The sequence below is a fragment of the Cydia amplana genome, chromosome 8 (genome assembly GCF_948474715.1).
Source record: "Cydia amplana chromosome 8, ilCydAmpl1.1, whole genome shotgun sequence".
NCBI classification, from domain to species: Eukaryota; Metazoa; Arthropoda; class Insecta; order Lepidoptera; family Tortricidae; genus Cydia; species Cydia amplana.
In genome coordinates, this window is record NC_086076.1 from 18,856,441 (window position 1) to 18,883,532 (window position 27,092).

At 38.3% G+C, this 27,092-nt stretch overlaps 1 protein-coding gene across 1 annotated transcript in view; it reads left to right on the forward strand.

The window, feature by feature from the left end:
• Nucleotides 1–27,092, forward strand: part of LOC134650137 (lachesin-like) — a 113,242-nt gene that overhangs the window by 47,089 nt on the left and 39,061 nt on the right. Inside the window, exon 4 of the mRNA XM_063504984.1 lies at nt 22,779–22,986. Within this exon, the coding sequence (XP_063361054.1) occupies nt 22,779–22,986 (208 nt within the window). The remainder of the gene's footprint in view (nt 1–22,778; nt 22,987–27,092) is intronic.

Sequence of the window (27,092 nt, forward strand, 5' to 3'; positions counted from 1 at the left end):
ATTTGATCAATAGGTTCCACCTACCAGTGGCGGCGCGTCCATAAAAGCCGATTTCCACCGGCTTGCCTGTTTTTGGACGGTTGAGCAGAGTTGTAAAGGAAATATGTAAGCCAGATTACCCAGCTTGCCTATGGATATGTTTGACGCGCCGCCACTGGTACCTACATAACATATAGTATTTATACATGTACCATTGTACATAAGCTATAATCGAGCAAGTTTGATGTATTTATTTAAAGTAATTATTCTAACTGCAACTTAAACGCAACTCTACATTTATTTAAGCACTTTCGTTTTCAAATAAATGTATAAGACATTTACTTTGTAACAAAAGCCTCATACACTATAAAGCCACATCGAACGGTATGTCGAAGAGGTCGAAGCAGGTTTAATTCTTGTAGAAATTCGATCGTACAACGGACTCAGTGGCCGGCTCTGGCTTTTATTGCTGACCATGAACCTAGTATTTTAACTGGACCAGGCATGAGGGGTGGGGGGAATAACCGAACGGGATAGTCTTATGTATCTTTCAGTAGGAGTAGCAGCGAAAGCGCTATTATTGGTTGTCCTTGTCACAGTCTCACTTTTTTTTTATTCCCCACCATAAATTAGTATGGATTATGGTGGGCAACAAATAAATTCGACCAATCATAGTGTTGCATTGCGTATGTTTTGTCCCTCACGGAGGCACGCGTATACCACTTCTATAGGATCCTACCTTCTATGTTGCTGACCTACCCCGGAAGAATGTCAGTTAGATAATGCGACTGTTTTGAAACTGGCTTACCCTGTCTTACAGCCATATTCGAACTTTAAGATACGTCAAATATTAGATATTGAAATGATATGGATGGGATATGTCAGTGTCAAAAGTGACGTTTTTGTTTGAAGAAACGTAATTTTTGACACTTGTTTGACAATGACATACCTATCCGATCCATATCGTTTCAATATCTAATATTTGACGTATCTTAAAGTTCGTCTGTTACACTGATTTCCCATAGTGACTAGTGTTGAGTCGCTCACTCGTGAGGCACCTCATTTGTACCACTCATTTTGTTAATTTGTGGCAGTACTTCGTACCGCAAAAATGTCTTACTTCACTCCTCTATTCATTGTACTCATTTACTCGCGCGCATCACAAACACCTCTTGCCACAAAAATCATTCACACACTTCAAATTTCAAAAAATTATCCGTTCAAATTCACTCGCGAGTCTCGCGACCGTCAAAACTCATACACTCCTCACAACTCGCAACAGAGTCCCTGGATCGCGCGAGGCGCTAGGTGCTCGGTGCTCGCCTGCTCGCCGACACTCAAAACTCAAATGTCTCAAATGAAGAAACGAGTAATGATCCACACTGTCAACTGCCGAACTACAAACCTTATTGCAACGACAAAAGGTCCACCGAGAAATGCGTTGAGTTTGTACCACTCACCGCCTCTCTGTGACATGAACCCCTCAAAAATCCTTTCAAAATGAAACAATGAATTAGAAATACCCAAAGAGGGAGTGAGACTGACACGCGACGTACTTCAATATCGCTTCGCGTCACCACCGAAAATACGTTAACAATTAAACACGAAAGACAACAAGCGTAAGCGCTGCAAGCTTTCATACATCTTAAAAAAATTGTCGCTGTTGGAATTAATGGAATAGTTGACGCTGAAAATATGCTAGTACCTCACCTCATTTGTAGTAAGACATTGTAACACCTCATTTTAGAAAATGAGGTACTCATACAAACTCATTTTAAATTGATGTCCTACCCAACACTAATAGTGACATTATAGTATTCACTCAGCCACGCTTTGTTTTGCTATACATTGTTGTCGCTTTTCGTTTCCGCTCCTTACACTGCGCGCATAATATTAAATACGTGTTATAGTACATTACATTCCTAGGGAGGTGAATTCGTAAACGCTCCAGATCGCAGTGTGGTGGCCCGAACCGAAGTTGAGGGCCATAAATATGCGATCTGGGGCTTTACGAATTACCGCCCGTGGTTTGTCTAAAGTTTTACGTCTTGCCTTGGCCAGTAAGTGAGATTTTCTTCTCGCGTAGCGGGAGGAAAATCCCACTAGGGTGACGTAAAAGTATTTTATTTTTGGACTGCATTTCGCGTACGAGCCTCAGTGTGTCTACCTCTCTTATGCATTCTACCAATCGACTCGGATATCAACACCATTAAATTCAATCACTAATTACCATCCGAATAAACTACAACACCTCCGACAATTAAATTCAACCCTTTAGTAACGACCCCATTACCGGATGTAATTGAAGTGCCGTGGGTTTTCATTGATCTTGTTAAATCACAAGTTTTATTGCAGCTGTTCGTTTAATTATGCCCGTAAAATATGGCGGGGAATTAATAAACATCATTCGGGAGTTAATGCAGTAATTTGTGAGGATGGCCTAATTAAGACGGGATATATGGAGGGGCTCTTGATAGGAGCTGGAGATTGTTGTGTTCATTTTTGTTATTAAATCTTTGACTGTGTATATTACTAAAAAAATAAAATATAATAAAATCTGGCCATGCTTGATCTGGTTCATCTGTTTACCGAATGCACATTTTCAAGTTTTCACCGAGGCTTTATGGACAAACTAGTTTTAACTAGTGAAAACACGGTAAACTAGTTTTAACCCGTTCAGCGCTAATCATGACACGTTGTCGTTTTGCCTCTACGAAGCATTTTCGCTACATACCGGGAAATACATGCTATAGGCTACCACGTAGCGCTAAGACCGTAGCTGAGCGGTGAATGTGTTAACACATACGCGCTACGAGAGTAGCCGATAACATAGGAAAAACCGTATGGCACTAAATATGGTTTTCCCTCAAAGCGACTACGGATTGAGCACCCGCCTGGCGGGTTGCTGGCTGTGAATGCGTTAAGGAAAACGCGTTTTCACTAAAAACAGGTTTTTCCGTTAACATTATAATATATTATACTGTCTGTGGTAACTCGGTAAGGAAGCATCACCGCCTGTCGCCTTAATCCCGCCTCTGCAGTCAATTATCTTATTCATGAATGCGGGCGAGACCCAGGCGTGGCCCGTTTATGTTTAAGTGTGAGCTTATAGTCTATTCATTACGCATTGATTACGCATTCGAGTCGTCCCGCTCACATCAAAGGATGCAGGATGTATTAGTCCTAAAGTGACAGTTAATACTGCAGCATTTAATAATATAATCTGAGGTGACATTAATCAATATATTTGTGGGACTCCTATTTAGGATTAAATAAATAATTAATCTCATATAGCTAAAACGTATTAATATTTATTCTGACATTACAAGAATATCTTATATTAGACAATTAAATTGACACCTAGGTATATCATTGACTTAGCGGCCTGCTTTCGCAGGCGGAGGTAAGCCAACCGAAAAAGGTTCGCTACATCAGCCCCCCCCAGACCTTTAGGGTCGATAACGTAAAGGGAACCAAACCTGACGACCAGAACGGGTCTTCCTAGGTTCGGCGGCAGGAGGAGCAGGAGGAACTATTGCGGGTGCTGTTCTACAACCGGTGCTACCACCGGGAACTGGAGAGGCACCAGAACTACCTGGTTCATCTGACAAGATGTACGCGGGTTTGACTCTATCAATTGAAACAGAAACAGCCTTTCCTGAAATGTTGATAACAAAATATTTATCGTTTCTTTCCAAAACTAGATAAGGACCGGCATAAGGAGGCTCTAGTGATTTGCGCACCAGATCTTGCCTCACAAATACATGCGTAACTTTAGACAGATCCTTAAAAACAAATACTTTTGCAGTACCATGGCGGGCTACAGCAGACGGCTGCAGTTTTCTAATATGTAAACGTAACCTTGCTAAGAAATCAGTATAGTCAGCCAATCTGCCAACTGAATGCTCGTTGAAAAAGTCCCCAGGGAGTTTAAGCGATTCCCCGTAAACGAGTTCAGCGGTAGACGCGGATAAATCATCCCTCCAGGCACTGCGAATGCCTAGCAGTACAAGTGGAAGAGATTCTGTCCAAGTATCGCTTGCATGACACATTATCGCTGCCTTAAGCTGACGATGGAAACGTTCAACTAATCCATTCGCCGCTGGATGGTATGCAGTCGTTTTTAAATGATTAAAACCAGTTAATACCGAAATCTGACGGAACAAGTGAGATTCGAACTGTTTACCTCTGTTACCGAAGGTGAAGTGATACCAGCAATACTGCCTGTCGTTGTCTGCACGGAATCGATTTCTAGACCGGTTGCGTTGAGTAGGACGGGGACGGGACCATGTTCTCGGTCTAGAGTCGCGGCGTCGCGTAGATGTTGACATCGCCTCGATTCTCGTAGTCAAGGCTTCAATTTTCTGGCTTAACTCGTCTACAGCCGAAGGCGGAACAGAAGATGTTGACGCGACTGACGCTTGAGGCGTCAATTTGTTAGTTTCGTAAGCCTTATCTGCCATTTGAGCTAATTTATCTAAAGACACATTATCATCTTGCATGGCAATCAGGCTTTGCAACAAAGAAGGTAGTCGGTTTGACCATACTGTGCGTAAAAATTCGTCTGGATACCCGGAGCCGGCGAGGTTACGCAGGTGGCGCAGAAACTGGCTCGGCTTTCTGTCCCCGAGTTCCTCCGCAGTCATAATCTGTTTGATTTTTTCACTACGCGATGCCGATGTACGGGCAATTAGCTCTCGCTTCAAAGTTGCATACTTGTTGTCGGTCGGCGGACTTACGATTATGTCTTGGACTTCGGTGGCATATTTGGCCTCCAAAACTGATATGACATGGTAATACTTGGTGGAATCTGCAGTGATTCCTGCAACCTCAAATTGGCCTTCTATTTGTGAAAACCATAACGTCGCGTTGTCTGGCCAAAACGGTGGAATTTTCACGCTAACGCGACACACCGCCGACTCGCAGTTACTTCCTACATCTGGCATTCTGTATAATTTGCTAGCAATATTTTATATATAGCACACAATATTCGATAAATTTATCACGTCGGGGTCACCAGTTGTGGGACTCCTAATTAGGTTTAAATAAATAATTAATCTCATATAGCTAAAACGTATTAATATTTATTCTGACATTACAAGAATATCTTATATTAGACAATTAAATTGACACCTAGGTATATCATTGACTTAGCGGCCTGCTTTCGCAGGCGGAGGTAAGCCAACCGAAAAAGGTTCGCTACATATTCATTGAGGGTGTTAGTTGCAAAATTTACTCGGAATAACATCAGATAAAACAATTAAAACGGATTATATCGCGTATATTGAATTTATACCGCATCCCGACGTTTAGAACCCTTTACAGCGTTCGTGGTCAACGGGTGGTGACTGAGGAAAAACTAAAATGTGCAAAACTACTTACTAGTTTACAAAAAATAATGAACCATCAACATCATAAACTAAAAAAAACAAACTATAAATTGCTGGTTATACATGCAAAATGGTTCATAAGGCTAGTTATATATTACAACCCTTTTTCAAGTAAAAATAAACTATTATTTTTCTTATGTTAAATATGAAACTCGCATTTTTGTCCATGGTATTAGCGAACATGGTAGCAATATTTGAACCCATTTACACTTATACATTATTTTGAAAGTTGGCAAGTACATTACTCAAATTGCTATAATGTTTTCTCTCTCTATCTTTATTGTTTTCATTATATTGAAAAGTGTGAATAAGTGAGCGGGTTGTATCAGTTGGCTCAGTTTTCAAAAGATTTACCGTGGAAATAAAAGCGTGATATATTTTACGACCGCGACTGTACCCGTTTTACGAGAGCCTAGTGTACAATAACGTAGTTTAAAAACCGAACACGGGTTTGTTAAAACAACAGAGCCGGTCAATGTTTGGAAAGGTCAAGGGGTGAGACCCTAAAATATGTAGTAACGGATTGTTTACGGACAATTTTTGCGGGCCTTTAATAGGATGTGAACAGAAACAACTGAATACACAAAACTGTATTGTTTTGTCTTAGTTTAATGGTGGATTGTTTGATAAAACAAAAAGCCTTTTCCTTCCATTGAAAAACAAAATAAATGTTGATGAATTCCTGATATATTTTCCAAAATACTTCGAAAGCTTTATAGTAACTTAAATAACATACATATAAAATAACTTATTTAAATTAATTAAAAATTAAAAAACACGACTGCAGTTTAAAAGCGAACTGAAAAGCTAGAAATAATTTTTAGTTATGTTAGGTACTCAACTTAATGAATGTAAAATAGAATATAAGTGTTCAGTCAGGGTCATAAACAGCAATCGGAAAAGTTTAGGCTCATTTAGGATCGTGACTGTACCTGCATATTTTATTTCGATTGCAGTCGGGGACCTGTGAATGGGAAAATTTCAATATATCAAGGTCCCCGACTGCAATCGAAATAAAATATGCAGGTACAGTCACGATCCTAAATGAGCCTAAACTTTCCCGATTGCTGTTTATGACCCTGACTGAACACTTATATTCTATTTTACATTCATTAAGTTGAGTACCTAGCTTTTCAGTTCGCTTTTAAACTGCAGTCGTGTTTTTTAATTTTTAATTAATTTATTTTATTTTATACATTTTAGTGACCATACAAACCAACCACATTTTTTATGATTTAAGACAATTTAGTTGCTTCAAGGAAATTTCATCACGTTGATCTTTGATATGTTAGCATAAAACGTGCTTAAAAACCTAACTAGGTCTGACCCAAAAACCAGACGTATTGAAAAGTGCTATATGGCTTAATATCTCTGCAACTACATAATTATTTCCTATTAGTTGGCTTTCGGGCTTCGCAATTAAGATACTTGGGGAAGCTGCAGAAAGCGTGCACCTTTCTGCGCGAAGTTCGGCCTTCGGCCTTCGCAATTAAGATACTTGGGGAAGCTGCAGAAAGCGTGCATCTTTCTTACACTCCAGGCCTTCGGCCCTACGCGAAGCTCGGCCTTCGCCCTTCGCAATTAAGATACTTGGGGAAGCTGCAGAAAGCGTGCACCTTTCTTACGCCCCGCGGGCCTTCGGCCCTACGCGAAGCTCGGCCTTCGGCCTTCGCAATTAAGAAATTTGGGGAAGCTGCAGAAAGCGTGCACCTTTCTTACGCTCCGGGCCATCGGCCCTACGCGAAGCTCGGCCTTCGGCTTTCGAAATTAAGAAACTTGAGGAACCTGCAGAGAGCGTGCACTTTTCTTACGGTCCGGGCCTTCGGCCCTACGCGAAGCTCGGACTTCGGCCTTCGCAATTAAGATACTTGGGGAACCTGCAGAAAGCGTGCACCTTTCTTACGCTCCGGGCCTTCGGCCCTACGCGAAGCTCGGCCTTCGGCTTTCGTAATTAAGAAACTTGAGGAAGCTTCAGAGAGCGTGTACCTTTCTTACGGTCCGGGCCTTCGGCCCTACGCGAAGCTCGGCCTTCGGCCTTCGCAATTAAGATACTTGGGGAAGCTGCAGAAAGCGTGCACCGTTCTTACGCTCCGGGCATTCGGCCCTACGCGAAGCTCGGCCTTCGGCCTTCGCAATTAGGATACTTGGGGATGTTACAGGAAGCACGCACCTGCCTTACGCTTCGGACCGTCGGCCCTATGCGGAGTTCGGCCTTCGGCCTTCGTAATTAAAATACTCGGGGAAGTTGCAGGAAGAGCCCATCTGTCTTAAGTTTTACTTACGTACGTACTACGTACGGACACAGCTATACTACAGAATGAGAGATGAATATCATTATCTCATTCTAACAAATAGCTTTGTCCCTACTTACGTAAGTAAAACTTACAAGTGTATCTCGGGCTTTATATAAAAATTACGTATAAAAATATACGGTTATAATGACACTTTCACACTTTGTTCCGTCAAAGTCGGTACAGAGTTGTATCTGAAGACGGACTCTACAATCTCAGACTCTCTACAAAGAACTTATTTACACTTTTCTATTCCCTTAGCGCAATTTAGAACATATTGGCTTGGTTTCAAAACAAGTAAAATATGATTAATATAATACCTATGTATAATTTTTTTTTTATGATCAACGGTCAAACCACTTCCTTTTAATATCCCAACAATAGGAATATTTGGTTTTATGAGATTAGCTTTTCTTAATATATTTTGTAAATTCTTACTTTCTTAAAATTGGACTTAAACCCTCATATTGTATATATATTATTGATCGTCTTTCAAAGCGCTTCATTTTGATGCCCTACTCGATGGGTTTGCAAGATATTTTTTTCTTAAGGTTGCGTAATATGGCGTATTAAGTCCGCCATATTGATTTTGTAATGACGTCACATAGCCTATGTCACCCGGGATGACGTAAGGATTCTAATGATATATCATACATCTAAATCGGTTAAGGCATTCTGAAGTTATCGTGGAATCATGAACCTATAATATTACGGACAGAGTTTCGCTTACAACACAACTGTGATTCCAACATCCACCAGTTTCTAAGTATTTACGCGTGATATACACACATTGACAGCCCACATCCACCAGTTTGCCGTCAGACGAAACGAAACGTCATTGAAGTAAACATGTCGAAGAAAAATATAAAATATGCCGGCATGCGTAGTTAAATCCTGCTAGAATCGTACCGATCGAAAGAAAAAAAGTCACGGAATAACTTTTCATACTTAAGTTTATCAATTAGTACGTAAAATCACGACAATTTGTTGTTTATAAATTATCAAACTGCAAAACAGGAGTGTGACCAGTAACATGAATAGGGTAATTTCCCGAAAGTAGGGTAATTGATACCCTTCTTATTAAATCATTATGTATTAAGAGATCATTTAGGTAAATGGTTAAATTATTGATTGTGCATTTGAAACTAGGTCGGTATGGTAATTTCCCGATACTAAGGAGCGATACTTAACGTTTCTTTGTTATGTATTATAATTTTTTTGTTGAAAACCAGATATGTTTCAAGTTAAATGTATAAATTAAAAAAACATGACGAACTGATTTCATTACGATGCTAAATATCATTAGGTATTGAAAATAATGTTTGCACAAAGTAATTGTGCAATATTGCGCATTTTCAAGACCTATAAAATCAGATACGTACACACCTTTTTTATTGTCTAACGTAAAACTGTCCTAATTTTTTTATTTGAAAACAAGGACGATATTAAAAATAATTGTTTCACCATTAGGGGAGAATTTGTGTTACATGGTAACACTTGTCTACACGCACACATTCAAACCGTCCGCCATTGCAGTGTCACAGTTTGTCTTAGGTGACAGTCCGTCCGTAATATTCTAGGTCCATGCGTGGAATAAAGAAACTCACATACATATATACATACAAACATGAACGCTGAAAACAATACACTCTTTTTGTTTGGGCAGTCGTGTAATAAACTAGAACTACAAATAAATTCTAATTTATATAAAAGTAAACTTACCTATAAAAAAAAGCTAATTATAAATATTAGTAACGGGTTTCCCCGGTCTCATGCAAGTATTGCGGATTTCTGTCTTAAACAATTATCTCCCTCCCCCTATCCCTCCCTCCATCTTTTACTCGGCAAAATTATGTATCGACTGCTAATTCCTAAATAGCACTAATGACTGATCCATTAGCTTTCAATTAACGCTTTCACAAGCGCGACTTAGATGCGTCGCAACTAGCAAATTGCAGGTAACTATTCAGGCAGTTCAAAAGAGTAAAATTGAAACAAATCTCGCTTTGCAGTTTTTAATCATCGTGAGTTCTTTGTAAAAGACAGAAGAGTTTTTAGCTAGTATATTCTGCTGCACAGGACAATTTTTTTTACATACAGGTCAATTCGAACGTACACCTGATATCAAACGATATCTGAATGATGTCAGTTCGTTATCATTCGCATCGCATATATTGTTTTGATGTCAAGTGCACATCTTTTTGTCATAAATTTTGAAAGTATCAGATGTCTTAATGAAAGCAGCTGCATTAAATCACTATTATAAGTAAATAAAAAGATATATATTTATCGATTCTCAAATAAAATAAATGAAGTAAGAACACCGAATTTCGCAAATTGCGGGGATCTTTCTCTTTTACTCCAATGAAGGCGTAATTATGTAGAGTGACAGAGAAAAATGCCCGCAATTTGCGAAATTCGGTTTTCACGGTAGCCCCTCAGCTTAGCCGAGCAGAATATTTCACACATCATGATCAGAGTGCTGTTTTGCATGTGCAATTTGATCGTTTAAATAGCACCAAAAAAATGACAAACTTTTTCAATAAGCGCTGAAAACGTTAAGCACTGAAAGATACCTACTGAAAAGTAATTAGCAAATAATAATTTTACTTCCTACGCAACATTTAGGGAAAACATGGAAAATAAAACACACAGGGACTTATAATAACGCTTCAGTAATTACATTTTCAGAACACATTCGGCCAACTTCCATTCACACAGATTCTCGAAGCACTTTAAGTTTGATTGAGATATTAATTAACCGCACGTTCTTACCTGCACTAATTAAGGGGGGAGAAGGGGTGCATTGTTACAATTAACTTATTCATGAGTAGGGCCCCTAATTAATTAAAATATTTTACGACGCCGTTTCTAGATACTGCCTTTTAAATAGTGAAGAAATCGTAAATAGTTGCTGGACGTTTTAATGGTGGAGTCTTGATAAATTATATTTAAGTAGCTACTTATAAAGCTCGAAGAGGCCTACGGGGTATATTCAAAAGTTTTTTTATCGTTTGGCTTTCTTACACAAAATGTGCTTAATAAAGTTGCCCACTTAAAACGTTATTTGTGATAACACTGATAACTGGTATTACTGAATCGCGATTAGAAAGGGATTGAGATAGCTGTCAATCCATATTGATTTTGACGTAAGTGTATGGAAATCTGTTATTTCTAATCCCTTTCTGATCGCGGCATGATAATACCTATACCATTCATTCTGCCTAACAAATTGAAGATTTTATGTGCATGTTAAATAAAACATGAATGATAGTAGGTTTAAACAGACTGTCATAATGATATTATAGATGTGTGTATATGGGTTTATCACTATAAAACCTCCTGTAGATAATAAATTGTTTTATCGATTTCCGTCCCGACAGATCCGACTGCGATTTTTAACTTCGTGGTTTGAAATAACATTACCTAAAAATTCAAGTGAGTGAAACCGTGTTGTCGTCTAAACAGTTTAAAATATGTCTCACGGAAGTTTAATATCGAACATTACCTATGTTATTATGTCATACAGTTGTTTGAGAATAGAGATTCTTTATCATGGCACTTTATTATAAAATACATTAGTGTAAGATTATTTTAATAACCACACAAGCTCGCTCTAAGCCCCTGTCCAGTCTCACTCTATTTGTAAAACATATAACCCGTAAACCAATATTATAAAGAAGTTACGAAGCATAATTCGAAATCGATTGAATGAGAAGGGAAATAAAGATGGCATTATAAGCGCCAAGGGTCCGAGGTGACCCGACCCGTTATCAAATTTGCCTCAGCGGCCCGAGTGAGATTTACAGTGTAACCGGATTACGTTCCTTTTTACACGACTGCCCAAACAAAAAGAGTGTATTGTTTTCAGCGTTCATGTTTGTATGTATATATGTATGTGAGTTTCTTTATTCCACGATAACTTCAGAATGCCTTAACCGATTTAGATGTATGATATATCATTAGAATCCTTACGTCATCCCGGGTGACATAGGCTATGTGACGTCATTACAAAATCAATATGGCGGACTTAATACGCCATATTACGCAACCTTAAGAAAAAAATATCTTGCAAACCCATCGAGTAGGGCATCAAAATGAAGCGCTTTGAAAGACGATCAATAATATATATACAATATGAGGGTTTAAGTCCAATTTTAAGAAAGTAAGTATTTACAAAATATATTAAGAAAAGCTAATCTCATAAAACCAAATATTCCTATTGTTGGGATATTAAAAGGAAGTGGTTTGACCGTTGATCATAAAAAAAAAATTATACATAGGTATTATATTAATCATATTTTACTTGTTTTGAAACCAAGCCAATATGTTCTAAATTGCGCTAAGGGAATAGAAAAGTGTAAATAAGTTCTTTGTAGAGAGTCTGAGATTGTAGAGTCCGTCTTCAGATACAACTCTGTACCGACTTTGACGGAACAAAGTGTGAAAGTGTCATTATAACCGTATATTTTTATACGTAATTTTTATATAAAGCCCGAGATACACTTGTAAGTTTTACTTACGTAAGTAGGGACAAAGCTATTTGTTAGAATGAGATAATGATATTCATCTCTCATTCTGTAGTATAGCTGTGTCCGTACGTAGTACGTACGTAAGTAAAACTTAAGACAGATGGGCTCTTCCTGCAACTTCCCCGAGTATTTTAATTACGAAGGCCGAAGGCCGAACTCCGCATAGGGCCGACGGTCCGAAGCGTAAGGCAGGTGCGTGCTTCCTGTAACATCCCCACAAGTATCCTAATTGCGAAGGCCGAAGGCCGAGCTTCGCGTAGGGCCGAATGCCCGGAGCGTAAGAACGGTGCACGCTTTCTGCAGCTTCCCCAAGTATCTTAATTGCGAAGGCCGAAGGCCGAGCTTCGCGTAGGGCCGAAGGCCCGGACCGTAAGAAAGGTACACGCTCTCTGAAGCTTCCTCAAGTTTCTTAATTACGAAAGCCGAAGGCCGAGCTTCGCGTAGGGCCGAAGGCCCGGAGCGTAAGAAAGGTGCACGCTTTCTGCAGGTTCCCCAAGTATCTTAATTGCGAAGGCCGAAGTCCGAGCTTCGCGTAGGGCCGAAGGCCCGGACCGTAAGAAAAGTGCACGCTCTCTGCAGGTTCCTCAAGTTTCTTAATTTCGAAAGCCGAAGGCCGAGCTTCGCGTAGGGCCGATGGCCCGGAGCGTAAGAAAGGTGCACGCTTTCTGCAGCTTCCCCAAATTTCTTAATTGCGAAGGCCGAAGGCCGAGCTTCGCGTAGGGCCGAAGGCCCGCGGGGCGTAAGAAAGGTGCACGCTTTCTGCAGCTTCCCCAAGTATCTTAATTGCGAAGGGCGAAGGCCGAGCTTCGCGTAGGGCCGAAGGCCTGGAGTGTAAGAAAGATGCACGCTTTCTGCAGCTTCCCCAAGTATCTTAATTGCGAAGGCCGAAGGCCGAACTTCGCGCAGAAAGGTGCACGCTTTCTGCAGCTTCCCCAAGTATCTTAATTGCGAAGGCCGAAGGCCGAGCTTCGCGTAGGGCCGAAGGCCTGGAGCGTAAGAAAGATGCACGCTTTCTACAGCTTCCCCAAGTATCTTAATTGCGAAGGCCGAAGGCCGAACTTCGCGTAGGGCCGAAGGCCCGGAGCATAAGAAAGGTGCACGCTTTCTGCAGCTTCCCCAAGTATCTTAATTGCGAAGCCCGAAAGCCAACTAATAGGAAATAATTATGTAGTTGCAGAGATATTAAGCCATATAGCACTTTTCAATACGTTTGGTTTTTGGGTCAGACCTAGTTAGGTTTTTAAGCACGTTTTATGCTAACATATCAAAGATCAACGTGATGAAATTTCCTTGAAGCAACTAAATTGTCTTAAATCATAAAAAATGTGGTTGGTTTGTATGGTCACTAAAATGTATAAAATAAAATAAATTAATTAATAATTAAAAAACACGACTGCAGTTTAAAAGCGAACTGAAAAGCTAGAAATAATTTTTAGTTATGTTAGGTACTCAACTTAATGAATGTAAAATAGAATATAAGTGTTCAGTCAGGGTCATAAACAGCAATCGGGAAAGTTTAGGCTCATTTAGGATCGTGACTGTACCTGCATATTTTATTTCGATTGCAGTCGGGGACCTTGATATATTGAAATTTTCCCATTCACAGGTCCCCGACTGCAATCGAAATAAAATATGCAGGTACAGTCACGATCCTAAATGAGCCTAAACTTTTCCGATTGCTGTTTATGACCCTGACTGAACACTTATATTCTATTTTACATTCATTAAGTTGAGTACCTAACATAACTAAAAATTATTTCTAGCTTTTCAGTTCGCTTTTAAACTGCAGTCGTGTTTTTTAATTTTTAATTAATTTATTTTATTACTAATTGATATCGGCCTACAGATGGATATGACAGGCCTCGGAGTTTTTTTAGCACGGTAAGACTAAGGAGAGCTATGGAGTCTTTGTTAACATTAAAATTAAGTTCATACTCATACTCATCCTCATTAATTAAGTACAAGTAAATTATGTACAGCTCTAGACCTAATAAATATCAGCGATCATCACAATAACGAAATACGTAACTATATATTCATGACATAATGTGACATCTGATTTACTCATACACATATTTAGGTAAAGAGGTTTAATCATAAGTGGCCTATCACTTAAAAAAGTACTTAAGACATGCAACCTATGATTATAAACATTGGTAATACGTATTCGACATATTAAAACGATATTCCATAGATATTAAAACTGTTTATTATTCATTAAGGTTGATATAGAGCTACAATATTTTATTTAGAATAGTTATGCGTTACTCTTCCTTACGTCTACAAAACAGTTCGTTCACACATAATGGGCAGTATAAACGTCGTAAGTCGCATTCATGGGCATCATTTTCAAGACACCAATATCAATATCTTAACAGTAATTATAGTATGTAGGTACGTTAAGTACTTAAATAAAATATTGGAGCGATGACACTGCAATATGGGTAATATAATAATATTAACATACACATATACATATTATTACTTTTTTATAATATAACATTTAATTAAATATATGTAAACAGACTTAATTACATATAAGTAGTCTAAGTATTTATAAAACGATTCGGACGAACTTAATTAATGAGGATGAGTATGAGTATGAATTTAATTTTAATGTTAACAAAGACTCCATAGCTCTCCTTAGTCTTACCGTGCTAAAAAAACTCCGAGGCCTGGATATGACAATTTAAATAAAATTGGCATTTTTGATAAAAGGAAAAAAATACGTGGGGACGATAACAGTCTTGAATGATTCACGGTTAGTTTCACTAGACTTATATCGACCGGGATATGAACCATGATTACGTTTTGTATTGTTTTTTGTAAAGCGGTACGGGCCGGAATGTGCAAAAATTATAAAACAACTAGCTAGCTAGAACCAAGCTAACTCTGCATGACATTTACAATGACATATTGTGGAAATGTCATTATGACGTTTATAAGGATATTCTTCCACTTTGTTCTGTTGAAGTCGGTACAGTGTTAGCTTAGACTTAGACGGACTCGAATATCTAAATACTTGAGACGACAGCCATGACAGAGAAAATTATACATCTGTAATTCTTAAGTCAAGATAACTGTCTAGTGAACTCTAATTAGAGGGCTGGCACAATGGATCAAGAATGGTCGAGATGTAGTGTAAAAGCCAAGGTAAAGAAACAGTCCTAAATTAATCTAGGTTTGTGATATTGAGAACTATATCCAAGGCGGTATACCTAGATACTAGCCGGCGTTGCGTTATCTGACGTTCATAAGCGCATCGTAATATGCCCAAGTACCTACTTAGAAAATAAACTAGCTTTATCTTTTTATCTTTACTATAAATAAATACAAAGTTATAATACTACCTAGTCTATTTAATAAAAACGTATCAAAATTAAGCGACATTAATACATGAAACAATTCTAAGTAAATTCTAACATTAACAACAAGTGTTAGTTACATTTAGTAGTAGTAGTAGTAGAACTCTTTATTGAACAAAAAAGAATATTAAAAATAACAAAAAAAAAGTAAAAAGTACAAAGGTATTTAGTTTCATAAAGAGAAAAAACAATGCGATAATTGTTAAAGTCCATCCAGTTATTTTGAAACCACAATTTTTATTAAAAACCCGATTTAAGCCTTCAAAAACCTCTCAAAATAAAAATAAAAATACGGTCTGATAAGATTCTTATTCATACTACTGACATTGCTATCGGCGTCAACACTTTTTTCCAAAATTCATACCTACCCTACTCAATGTTGCTAATAAATTATTTATCATTATTAAAGGCCCAGGCGCCACTTAACATTCTAGATTAAGTAGGTACCTAGTTTGCAAATTCGATTTCTCACCACGAAATTGTAGATGAACTAAGTTAAGTCCTGAAGATTTACTATCTTTAAGGTATTCTACTTGTTCAAGTGATCAAGAAATACGTATAATATTAAAAACGTATTGAAAAAAAATATGACTTCGAAATTAAATGTCTTTGCTTACAAAAAAGTCTGAATCATTAAAATAGCATCGCTAAATATTATTTCAACTTACATTACAAAGTCGTAGCTGTTCGTTGAAATCCCAAACGTAGTGTTTACAGCGTGCAAATTTTATAACCTTTGTAGCAAAGTAAATTTTTACTGCGTTTTTGCGACGGCGGTGCGAACTCGGCCCGTTTTTACGACAAACATTAAGCGTTGTCGCCGCCCCGTAAAGTTTTCATTGCAGCGCGTTCGACTAGTTTTTGTCAAGTTGGCAAACATTTAAACAAACTTATCATAGAAGCGTCGCTAAGCGAGCCGTGTAGTTTAAAATTGCTCTGCTATTCTTATCGTTCACAAAGCATTTTGCTTTATGAAAATGTGGTCTACCATTTGACTGAAGCACTTGATACTATGGTCAGCTACTTTGTAGGTTTGGCTGTATGAAGCAGATTTGTAATGTAAATAAAAATGTAATGTATAAACTATGTTGTTGTTTATACATTTCATTTTTATTTACATGTAAAATCGCCTGAGATATGTGTTAGGCCTTAGCAAAGGATTTGATTGTCCTGACACATTTACAACAATACGATAGCGTTAGTAACTAAATAATAACACAGCTGACACTATCTAATTGTGTCACATCCTACAGATTACGATCGGAATTCAATACATAACTCTCGATGCACTCGTATTGGTCTGTGATATTTTTAAAAATTTTTGGTTGTTTGTATTACAAATATTTTCACGACTTTATCCCTGGATTGAGGCGCTTTCGATAAGCGCTGGGAACATCATGCCTGGTGAGTATGTGGAGGAATAAAAAGGGGCAAAGAGGCTTAGCTTGGCTTAGCGCGACTCCGCAAGAAGCAACTTTTCACTTGCTCCGAGTTATGCTTCTTTCGTGTTTGTTCACGTGCCGTTTACTTTGATTAAGTATGGGATTACAGAGTTTACGTTGCCGAATTTTAATGATAGACATTTTGATTTCGCGGTTGTAAATATTGGTGTAAGAGCTTAAGTAGAAGAGCAAACAGAGACGATGGGACAAATAGTCTGATGTGCTGTTTGCGCTCTTGGGTTGACGATTTGTGGTCTACGGAATTTGGGACCAAAAATGTTTGGTTTTGTTTGTGTTTGCCAAGTTGCAACTTTTTACTGTTTTTGTGTCTGGTGGACTAGTTAGGGTTTTGTTACGGTAATCAACAAGCACTCGTACCTATCTATTTTTACTGAATTTGTATACTAAACTCTTTAGTATACAGTAGATTTAGTATACTTTAGACTAGAATAACAGTTTTATTTATTGTTATATTTTTCTTCAAACTGCTCGCTATTATGTGTAGCCAAATTGTATACATACAGTCAACTGCAACGAAATATACTAAAATTCACGTACTGTTTTCTACGCAGGTATAGCAACGCAAACATAATCAGGACCACGCGTTTATATAACTTTTTACGCTCGTGACTATCGTTAATGCAGAATAGATCACAGATGAGATAACACTCGGTCAAATCATATTTCCAAAATACAGTTACAATATTTCGCCAAAATTCAGTGCAGCAATTAGGGACAATGCAAGCAGCAAATGATAATTTGCATTCCGAATGTCCGTTCTATTCGGATGCCTCTGTAACTGCCAGATTCCGGAGCATCGGGGGCTGAGGTCGCATGGTGGCCAGTTAGCTCGGATTTATTTTGCTGCCATTTTGTAAGGTGCTAATTTACCCTCTGGAAAGTATTTGGCATAACTATCTACTGGTAGTGTAGGCGCTACTAAGATTTGATTAGATTCGTATTGATTGTCTATCGATATTTTTTTTTTATTGTTTGAATATTCAAATTTAAGTTTTAAGAAAGTTATTAAATCACAATCTAAAAAATATTATTTTACGTGGCAGTTTGCTGTACCTATATAGGTACCTACAGCAAAAATTCGTATTTCTTTCTACCAGCAGTCCTAGCACACGATTGGTGCGAGAGTATCTCGCGGCGAGATAGACTACCCGTCTTTTTCTAACTATGTTAATAAAAGAGGGACGGGTAGTCTATCTCGCCGCGAGATACTGTCGAGCCAATCATGTGCTAGCCCGGCTGGAAGAAAATTTCTATCTATTTACAACTTTACGACTATTTTTATCCGAACGGGAAGCATCGATTGCAAAAAAATAGTTATTTTCGATACAAGTGCGAAAAAGAGGAAATTCGAAACGAGTGGCGATAAATTAAAACACTGTAAAATATATTACAGTACATATGGGGCTACTTTTCCGCACTAGTGCGTAAAATAGCACTTTTCGTGCGTATGTCGAAACTTTACAGTGCCATATGTACTGTAAAACGTTGTTCGATACACGTGCTAATAGGTAATTCGCAACTTGTGTCGATTTAAAACACTCCCTTCGGTCGTGTTTTAATTTATCGCCACTAGTTTCGAATTTCCTCTTTTTCGCACTTGTATCGAAAATAACTATTACAGTACATATGGGGCTACTTTTCCGCACTAGTACATAAAATAGCACTTTTTGTGCGTATGTCGAAACTTTAAAGTGCCATATGTACTGTAAAACGTTGTTCGATACACGTGCGAATAGGTAATTCGCAACTCGTGTCGATTTAAAACACTCCCTTCGGTCGTGTTTTAATGTATCGCCACTCGTTTCGAATTTCCTCTTTTTCGCACTTGTATCGAAAATAACTATTCCGTACCGTGTTTTAGACAGACATAAGATTCCAAAACTTTTTTTAATTAAAATACGCAAAGGTAAAGTGTGAATTAAAAATGTTAGATAGGTATTAACGCACCTTTGCGTTTCCCTATAAAATTGTTCCTCTTTAAACTTAACAACCGAAACTAAATGAACAATTTCAATCCCGGGAATTATCTCCGCTCAAGAGTCTAACAGAGAAGGTGCTAAATAACTGCGGGGGCTCGCTGAGTTATGCCCCAGTTTATCATAACTTTACATCATTAGATTGTTAAAGGTCGGTTCCTATTGCTTTACCTCAGACTGAGTGCACAAGGAATATCTACGGTGAAGTAAAGTTAGTAAAGTACCGTAAAATGGGGTGAGTAGGGTCAAAACTGAAATTCAAACCTCGATAACATTTTATTTTTACATATGAAAACTGAATGGTGTATATATAATAATAAGTGTTCAGGACGTTTGTATTTTAGTTTTTATTTTATTTTGGGTAGTTCCATTTCATAACTTTGACGATAAAGAGGTAAACCCACCTCACCCCGTAGTGCCTCGTATTTGGGGTGAGAGGGATTTTCATACAAAGGTGATTTTGGAAGATTGTTGGATCGATTTTTTTTATTATGCGTATTACTATAGCTCCATTTTAAATTGGAATACATTATTTTTGTAGCAGTAGCCTTAAAATCCCTTCTCACCCCCCTCTCAAACCTTCTCTCCCCATTCATAACCCACTTCTCCCCGCGAAACCTACTCACCCCGTTTTACGGTACAACATTACACCATCTATCTAGTCTTTGAGAGAGTTACGAGTACAACTGTGTGTTTTTAAAGGTACTGGTCTATAATATAAGTGCTTGCTTATTACGTAACTTCTAATTAATTTTAGTTATCTATTTATAACGATGCTGCGAAAAGTGGACACTGACACAAAGAGATATAGAAAGATTGAAAAGCTTCGAAATGTGGTATTGGCGGAGAATGGAAGGGATTAGTTGGACAGAAAAAATATCAAATGTTAGGGTTCTCGACAGGATTAAAGAGAAAAGAATTATAATAAATACAATAGAAAATAGAAGAGAAATACTAATTGGACATCTGCTAAGACACGACCTGTTCCTTAAGAACATCATAGAAGGAAAAATAGAGGGAAAGAGAAGGAGAGGAAGACCGAGGAAAAAATATTTCAACCAAATAAAAGAAAAGGTTCAGGTCGTGTCATACCAGAAGGTTAAGGAGTTGGCAGAGGACCGGATGAGTTGGAGATTGCTCCACCGACAAGAGTACAGCTCTTAAATAAGAAGAAGAAGAAGATTTATAACTTGTCTTATAAGTGAAATTTTTGTAATTTCTTATGCTATAAAGTTCTTTAAACCGAATATTCCTAGGTAATCGAATTTAAACTGTCGTGAATCAAAGATAACTTTTGGTAACTATTAGACGTAGAAAAAAAGAACTTTTGTTTAATTAGTACCTTAACTGGACCAGCGCGTGCGCTAACGTATGTCTTGTTATCATCCCGCGCTGATAATTTTCTGCTGACCGGCACACCTACCATTGGCAGTGCTTCATCTTTTCCAAAGTCTAAAAACTAGTTACAGTGCGCTGAAATTTATATGACTGTGTAATCACACACACACACATACACACATACGAGCACACGAGCTAAAACCAAAGTTCGCAAGAGTACGCAAGGATTGTAGGATGCCTTCGCCCGGGCACATAAAATATGCAGTCGGTATCGGCGGCGCAGTGCGGCAGCGATACGGTCCTAACCCTGCGGGTAAATTTAACGCAGTTGTGACTCTGTCAAAGTAAGGAGTATACCTTTGTTTGCTCTCCGAATTAAAGTTGAAAGGTTGAGCGGTTATTTAGCTGTTTGAGCACTCAAAGCGTTTTAAGGCGTCTCACTGTGTATAGAGGTTGTGATACTTACGTGGTAAATGAAGATATATTTACCTTGGTCCAAAGGATGCAGCTATAAGTACACTGTTTATACATAGAGACCAAAATAAAGCTAAATTAGTTGACATGCAAACGTTTCCTAGGTATTACGGAATGGACTAGCTCATCCTCACTAAAGTGCGACAGTGACAGTTGCGTTTCATTCGCTACGGAGCTATTTAAGTAAGCAAAATATTATTTTTCCAGATAAATGTACGAACAAGTAGTTACGGGCGAAATTCACGGGCGACTGATATCATTAAAATATCGTTTTAATGTCGCGATCACAGTTCGAATTGGCCTCTAGGAGTCGTTTCAAAAGATTGTTCGCTCGTACTTATTCGCGCGTGTTAAGGGGCCCACTTATGCAGTCCGCCGGATGATATCGGCTTGTCAGTTGTTCGGAGCTGTCACCTTTTGCGTTTAACAGGCCAATATCGTCCCGCGGACTGATCATCAGTGGGCCCCTTTAGGGTGGAATCACATCTGAAGCTGAAAGCATGCGTACGCATCTTCATACTAACGAGCGATTTCTCATATATAAAATGCGGCTCGATGCTGACAGACTATGTCATTCTACCCTTAGATGCCCGATGACACGACAAGAGGTCGTATCAAAATACGATGGAAACTATGTCAAATTGTCAAAAGAGAATCAGTTTCCGTGATGCGTTAAGCCGTAATAGATTCAACGTCATTCAACCGTATTCAATCGACGTGGCAGCGGCGCCAAATCGCAAATTATCCATAAATTGAAAACCGGTGCAGAGAATGACATTACTCTAACAGAGGTTATGTAATGGTAAGGGATCGTGTGGTTTGAATTCCATTTCCGATAGTACGTGTTTGGGATATAGATGGTAGTAATGTTTTAAAAGGTAATGGGATAAAGTATTAAGTAGATCATTAATCAAATCGTTTTAGTTAAGAGTCACACAAAACTGTTTTCTTTGCATAACATACTTATTAAAAAAGAAATTGATGACTGAAATAAGACTACGACGCTTTCTAATACCGTATATAAGTTTAACGTAGTTATCTGTCATAATATATTTAGTTCTGCTACAGGCACCGGTTAACCCTGTTACGCTATTTTAGTATAACTTGAAATGAAAGTACGAGTAGGTTATGTTAAATGTAACGATCAAACCTAAAGTAGGTTAGATAATGATTAAAAATTTTACAGCCTCAAGTATTCGCCACTAGGGATAATAAGTACGGAGCAAAATAGAATAAAACTTCTAACCGAAATTAAAAAATACCTTGTCGCTTTATAATAAGTGTTTAAAGTGTGAAACTTTTTTCAGACCAGTTTTTAAACAAGGACGATGAAATTTCACCATAATTAGAACTGGCTTACCTTTTTATCGGAATAAACTTTTTAAAGCCTTTTGTGTTAGTTTGTAACAAGATTAATTCTTGTTTTTGCCGTTTATACTAAATATTTTGTAGTAAAAACCTTCAGTTAGGCATGATGCCTTGAGGGAGAATTGGTTTACACGGACCTATGGCTTAGGTACTGACTACGTTTATTGTTTCGAAATAGGCAATGATGGAAGTTCAGTATCTTCTAAAATAAAGTTCTGTAATTATGTATGTCAAACCTCTTGCGCGGCATTACAGTACCTATTTGACGTTGTTAGCATGGATGCAAGGATCCATTAAGGATGACTCACGCTAGACCGAGCCGGGGTCGGGCCGAAGCTTCCGGCGCTTCGTCTATGGAAAGCACCACGTGATCACCGATCAGCCGTCATAGAAAATATCATGTCGACCGCTAACACACCGCGACTAAAATAACTCGAAACTTTTTTTGTGGTAGAAGAATTACGTTGCGAGATTTGCATCTTTGACACATATAATGTTGTTGATGGAATTTTTTATTCCGTCATCTAGTAGAAGGTTTTCCTTTACTTCGTTTTCCAAGTCTACTTCACATTTAATAACTAAATACTATTTATTTGTTCCAGGTGGCCTGGATCCACATCGACCGCCAGATGATCCTCACCATCCACCGCCACGTCATCACGCGGCTTGCACGTTTCTCCGTCTCCCACGACAACGCCATGACTTGGCTCCTCCATGTGAGCCAGGTGCAACAAGAAGATAGGGGGTACTACATGTGCCAAGTGAACACTAACCCTATGATCAGTCAAGTCGGATATCTCCAAGTTGTTGGTAAGTGTTACTGTCTTCTTCTTGTGTTGCTATCTCTTACTGATTCTTAGAGTTTCTTTGTCTCTTACGACAACGCTATGATTTGTCTCCTCCGTGTGAGCCAGGTGCAACAAGAAGATAGGGGGTATTACATGTGCCAAGTGAACACTAACCCTATGATCAGTCAAGTCGGATAGCAAGTTGTTGGTAAGTGTTACTGTCTTCTTCTTGTCTTGCTATATCTTACTGATTCTCGCCTTTCATCACTTTGTCGATGGTTGAAGAGTTTCATTGTCTCTTACGACAATGCTATGATTTGGCTTCTACATGTAAGCCAGGTTCAGCAAGAAGATAGGGGGTACTAATGGTGCCAAGTGAACACTAACCCTATGATCAGTCAAGTCGGATATCTACAAGTTGTTGGTAAGTGTTACTGTCTTCTTCTTGTCTTGCTATCTCTTACGGATTCTCGCCTACCATCACTTTCTCGATAGTTGAAGAGTTTTTGTCTCTTACGACAATACTATGATTTGGCTTCTACATTCAGCAAGAAGGGAAGAGTACTACACGTGCCAAGTGAACACTAACCCTATGATCAGTCAACTTGGATATCTTGTGGGTGAGTGCTACTTCTTCTTGTCTTGGTATTTGCATTAATTTAATATTATTTCTACGTAAGTAACTGATTTACACATAGCAGAGTGAGTAATATGGTTAACCGGTATGCGAGTACCCCCTATGTTGTGTAAGAGGTGACGTTTCATTTTTTCTGTAGTCCTTACAAAAATATAATAATAAGGTTTTTGCTATCAATACATTACTGAGAATTATCTAATGAATATATCAACCATCAGTTCAACGCGATAAGGTATCTAAGACCCTGTCTTCTTAAATCTAACAGCTAAAAGCTAAGTTAAGCTTAACAGCTCCTGCATTCACACTTGAATCAGTGTTCATGTGCGTTGCAGACGTTGCTTTTACGGTGTCACGTGCTATTCAAACTGATTTTCCGTCGCGACACTAGTTTCTGTACCGAATTTTCCGTGGCGGTTACGTGTACCGTAATTTATTCCACCGAATTTAGAATCTAATCCAAATCCTGCTCGAGTGCGGAAATCCTTTTGCATAAATGATTATCTTTCAACGATCCTAGCTCGAAGACAAAGCAATGTTTTCCAGTTCAAAATTGAAATGGAAACTCGGATGTAGTCTACCAATATTTTGCTTCTAAAATTACTTTGCGACCAGACCAGTCAAGAATAGCATTTACAGTATCAATCCATATTTATTTTGACGTTTGATCTGAAATTAAGCTCTCAATTTAGCTTTATTTATATTTTGTTATGGGATCGAAATGAAATCAAAATAGTTAGTTTGCTTTTATAAAAACTTTATTTTACCCTTTACCCCTTTACTCAAATTTGATCAATAAAAGAAATAAACATAGAAGCGATTTTGACAGCTGAAACATTATATTTATTATGTATGACCTCTATCATGACGTCATAATACTGTAGACTGCGAATGTAGCCGATGATGTTTTTTTTTCGCTTCGTAGCGAAAAGCGCCTACGAACAGCCACCCGCCAAGTGGGTAACTGTCAGTAAATGTGTTAAACTCTGATTTATGTAAAGTAATAATTCAGCTGCAGAATACTTTCACGGTAATTCCGCTGTTTTAACATAATTAGCAAAATGTTTTTCGCCAAATATCAAGTTTAGTGTTCTGAAAAGACTATTCTAATACATTATTTTTTGCATTAGATGCCTTCAGCCTACCTGATTCGTCGGGCCCGATTCGGATTTAGATATCTTTTAGACATCACCAAGATACGATAACGATATGTTTACCTTAAGATCTAACCTGTCAAATTTGACATTTCCGCGATTCTGGAGATACTCTTGAACGATTTCCACAAGATATGACTTAGAGATCCATTCAGATCTAAAAGATATCTAACACTATCTAACGTAAAAGTGACATTGGTTGCCCGAATTGCGCTGCAAAAGAGAACTAGTTGAAATCTAAACTATAACGTATCTAGAATGGATCTAGTACGTGTCGTCTCTTGTGAATATCTTGAAGTTCGAATACAGCAGGTCGTCAATGCGTCTCGCTTGCCCAAATACATATAGGTACGGATAAGTACCTATGAGCGAAATGAACGCGCGGCGGACATCGTCTACTTAAGTAGATAATTTTGATGTTAAATGTAAGTTTGAAATGTTTGAATTAGCTTTTTAGCAATAGGTCGTTTCTGTTGTTTTTGGCTAACGGCTAAAAAGGATTGAAATATAAAATGCCCGAAATCGCCGGTTTTAACTTACTGAACATATTAAATATATTAACTTATTAGTCTTCCCACATTTTCAACCTTATAAAATATCTCGAGCTCTCTTTGTTTACTCTACCCGGTTTATTACGAACGAACTTTTAATTAGTTTTCTTTACATTTTGTGAGGTTTCCATTTTCTTTCTTTGCAAAGTATAAATGTCTTGTCTTTCCTTTGTCGTAAACATTGTGAACATTGTCATCGCGATTGAGGCTGTTTGCATTATTTCTTTACATTTGATTCGAGTGCTTGGAAAATAATTGGCAATGACAGCGAAAGATAATGGAATATTTTCATGCTCTAAAAAGTATGAAAATTTACATTCTGCAATTTTTTTTATGATATAGGAGGCAAACGAGCATACGGATCACCTGATGGTAAGCGATTACCGCCGCCCATGGACACCCGCAACACCAAGCGCGTTGCCGGCCTTCAAGATGAGAGTACGCTCTTTTCTTGAAGGTCGTATCGGTCCGGAAATACCGCAGGCGACAATTCATTCCACAGTTCATTTTAATCCAGTTCGGATATGGCAGTCGTCCTTGTCTACGTGACAGTGTGATAAAACGGTGTCCGTCACTTTCAATCGCGCTGTGTTAAAAAGGGACGGTTATTTTGTCACGTGGATAAAGCCATCCATAATATACCTGCAGGACAATGGTTTAAGCATCTCATCCACATCAAGTCTAATCCATTAGTAAATGTAAGCGGAAACGAATATTGCAAAACGAATATCATTAGTGTTGTGAGTCGACTGAGTCACATACCTAGTTCGTAAAACTTTCAATTTCATAAGACCATGTCATGTTTTGTGCTCTGGGGCCATATTTACTATCGAGGTAAATGTTTGGAAATTAATAGAAATAGGCCATGCATTTATTCAGTTTTAAGTTATGCTCGCGAGGTCTATAACAGCTGACAAAACCACTAGTCTTATTTCGTCTATATCGATATTTATCTGTTTATTTGAATAAAAACCAATTTTACATATATTTGTTACTCTTCTTTTTTCTCATTACTCGGCAAAGCATCGTATTTCTCAGACACGGAACCCAAAAACCCTCATGTATAACCACTTAAAAGTTGCGGAACGGCCCGTATAAAGGCTAAGTGCCCCCCAAACGGCAACGCCCTGCACTACAAACAAATAAGTCATTAAGGCGAATTGCGCTTTTATTTTTATGTTTCACCTTTACGGGTCATTTACATGAAAATGCGCGGCCAGCGTACGGGAATTGGGATGCAAGGAAAAAGTTTTTGAAATATAATTTTCTTTGTTGAATTTAAATTGGAAGGGAAAATTTCCTCAAAGATTTACGGGGTGTTATTTGTTATCCTTTTCTCAATTAGGGATAAGGTTACAATCGCACTGTCATTTTAACACCTACTTAGTATCATTTCTAGATTTTTCCATAAAGAGATTTCGTTCAGGTATCGCTTATCATCATCATTCGCTTTTTCTTCCACACCCCTCTGTCGCCCGTCATCTAATCATTCACAATTGCGTTCGTTTCATATCATCTCTATCATTTCATACACTATCGCTTAAGGCTTCGTCACAAACGCGTGTTTTCCGGGCGGGCCGTGAGCGGGGCGCGCCGCTTTTACATTTAAAACGCTCACGCCCCGCCCGGATAACGCGCCTGTGTGACGGAGCCTTATTTATAGTGAAACCAGTAAATATTGTCGTCATAAGTTCATAGGACTATGCTTTTGACCGCGGACTGCTTGACACAGCACAGTCTTCAGCCATAGAGAAATATAGTAAGACAAGAGTGCTCACTCCGTACATCA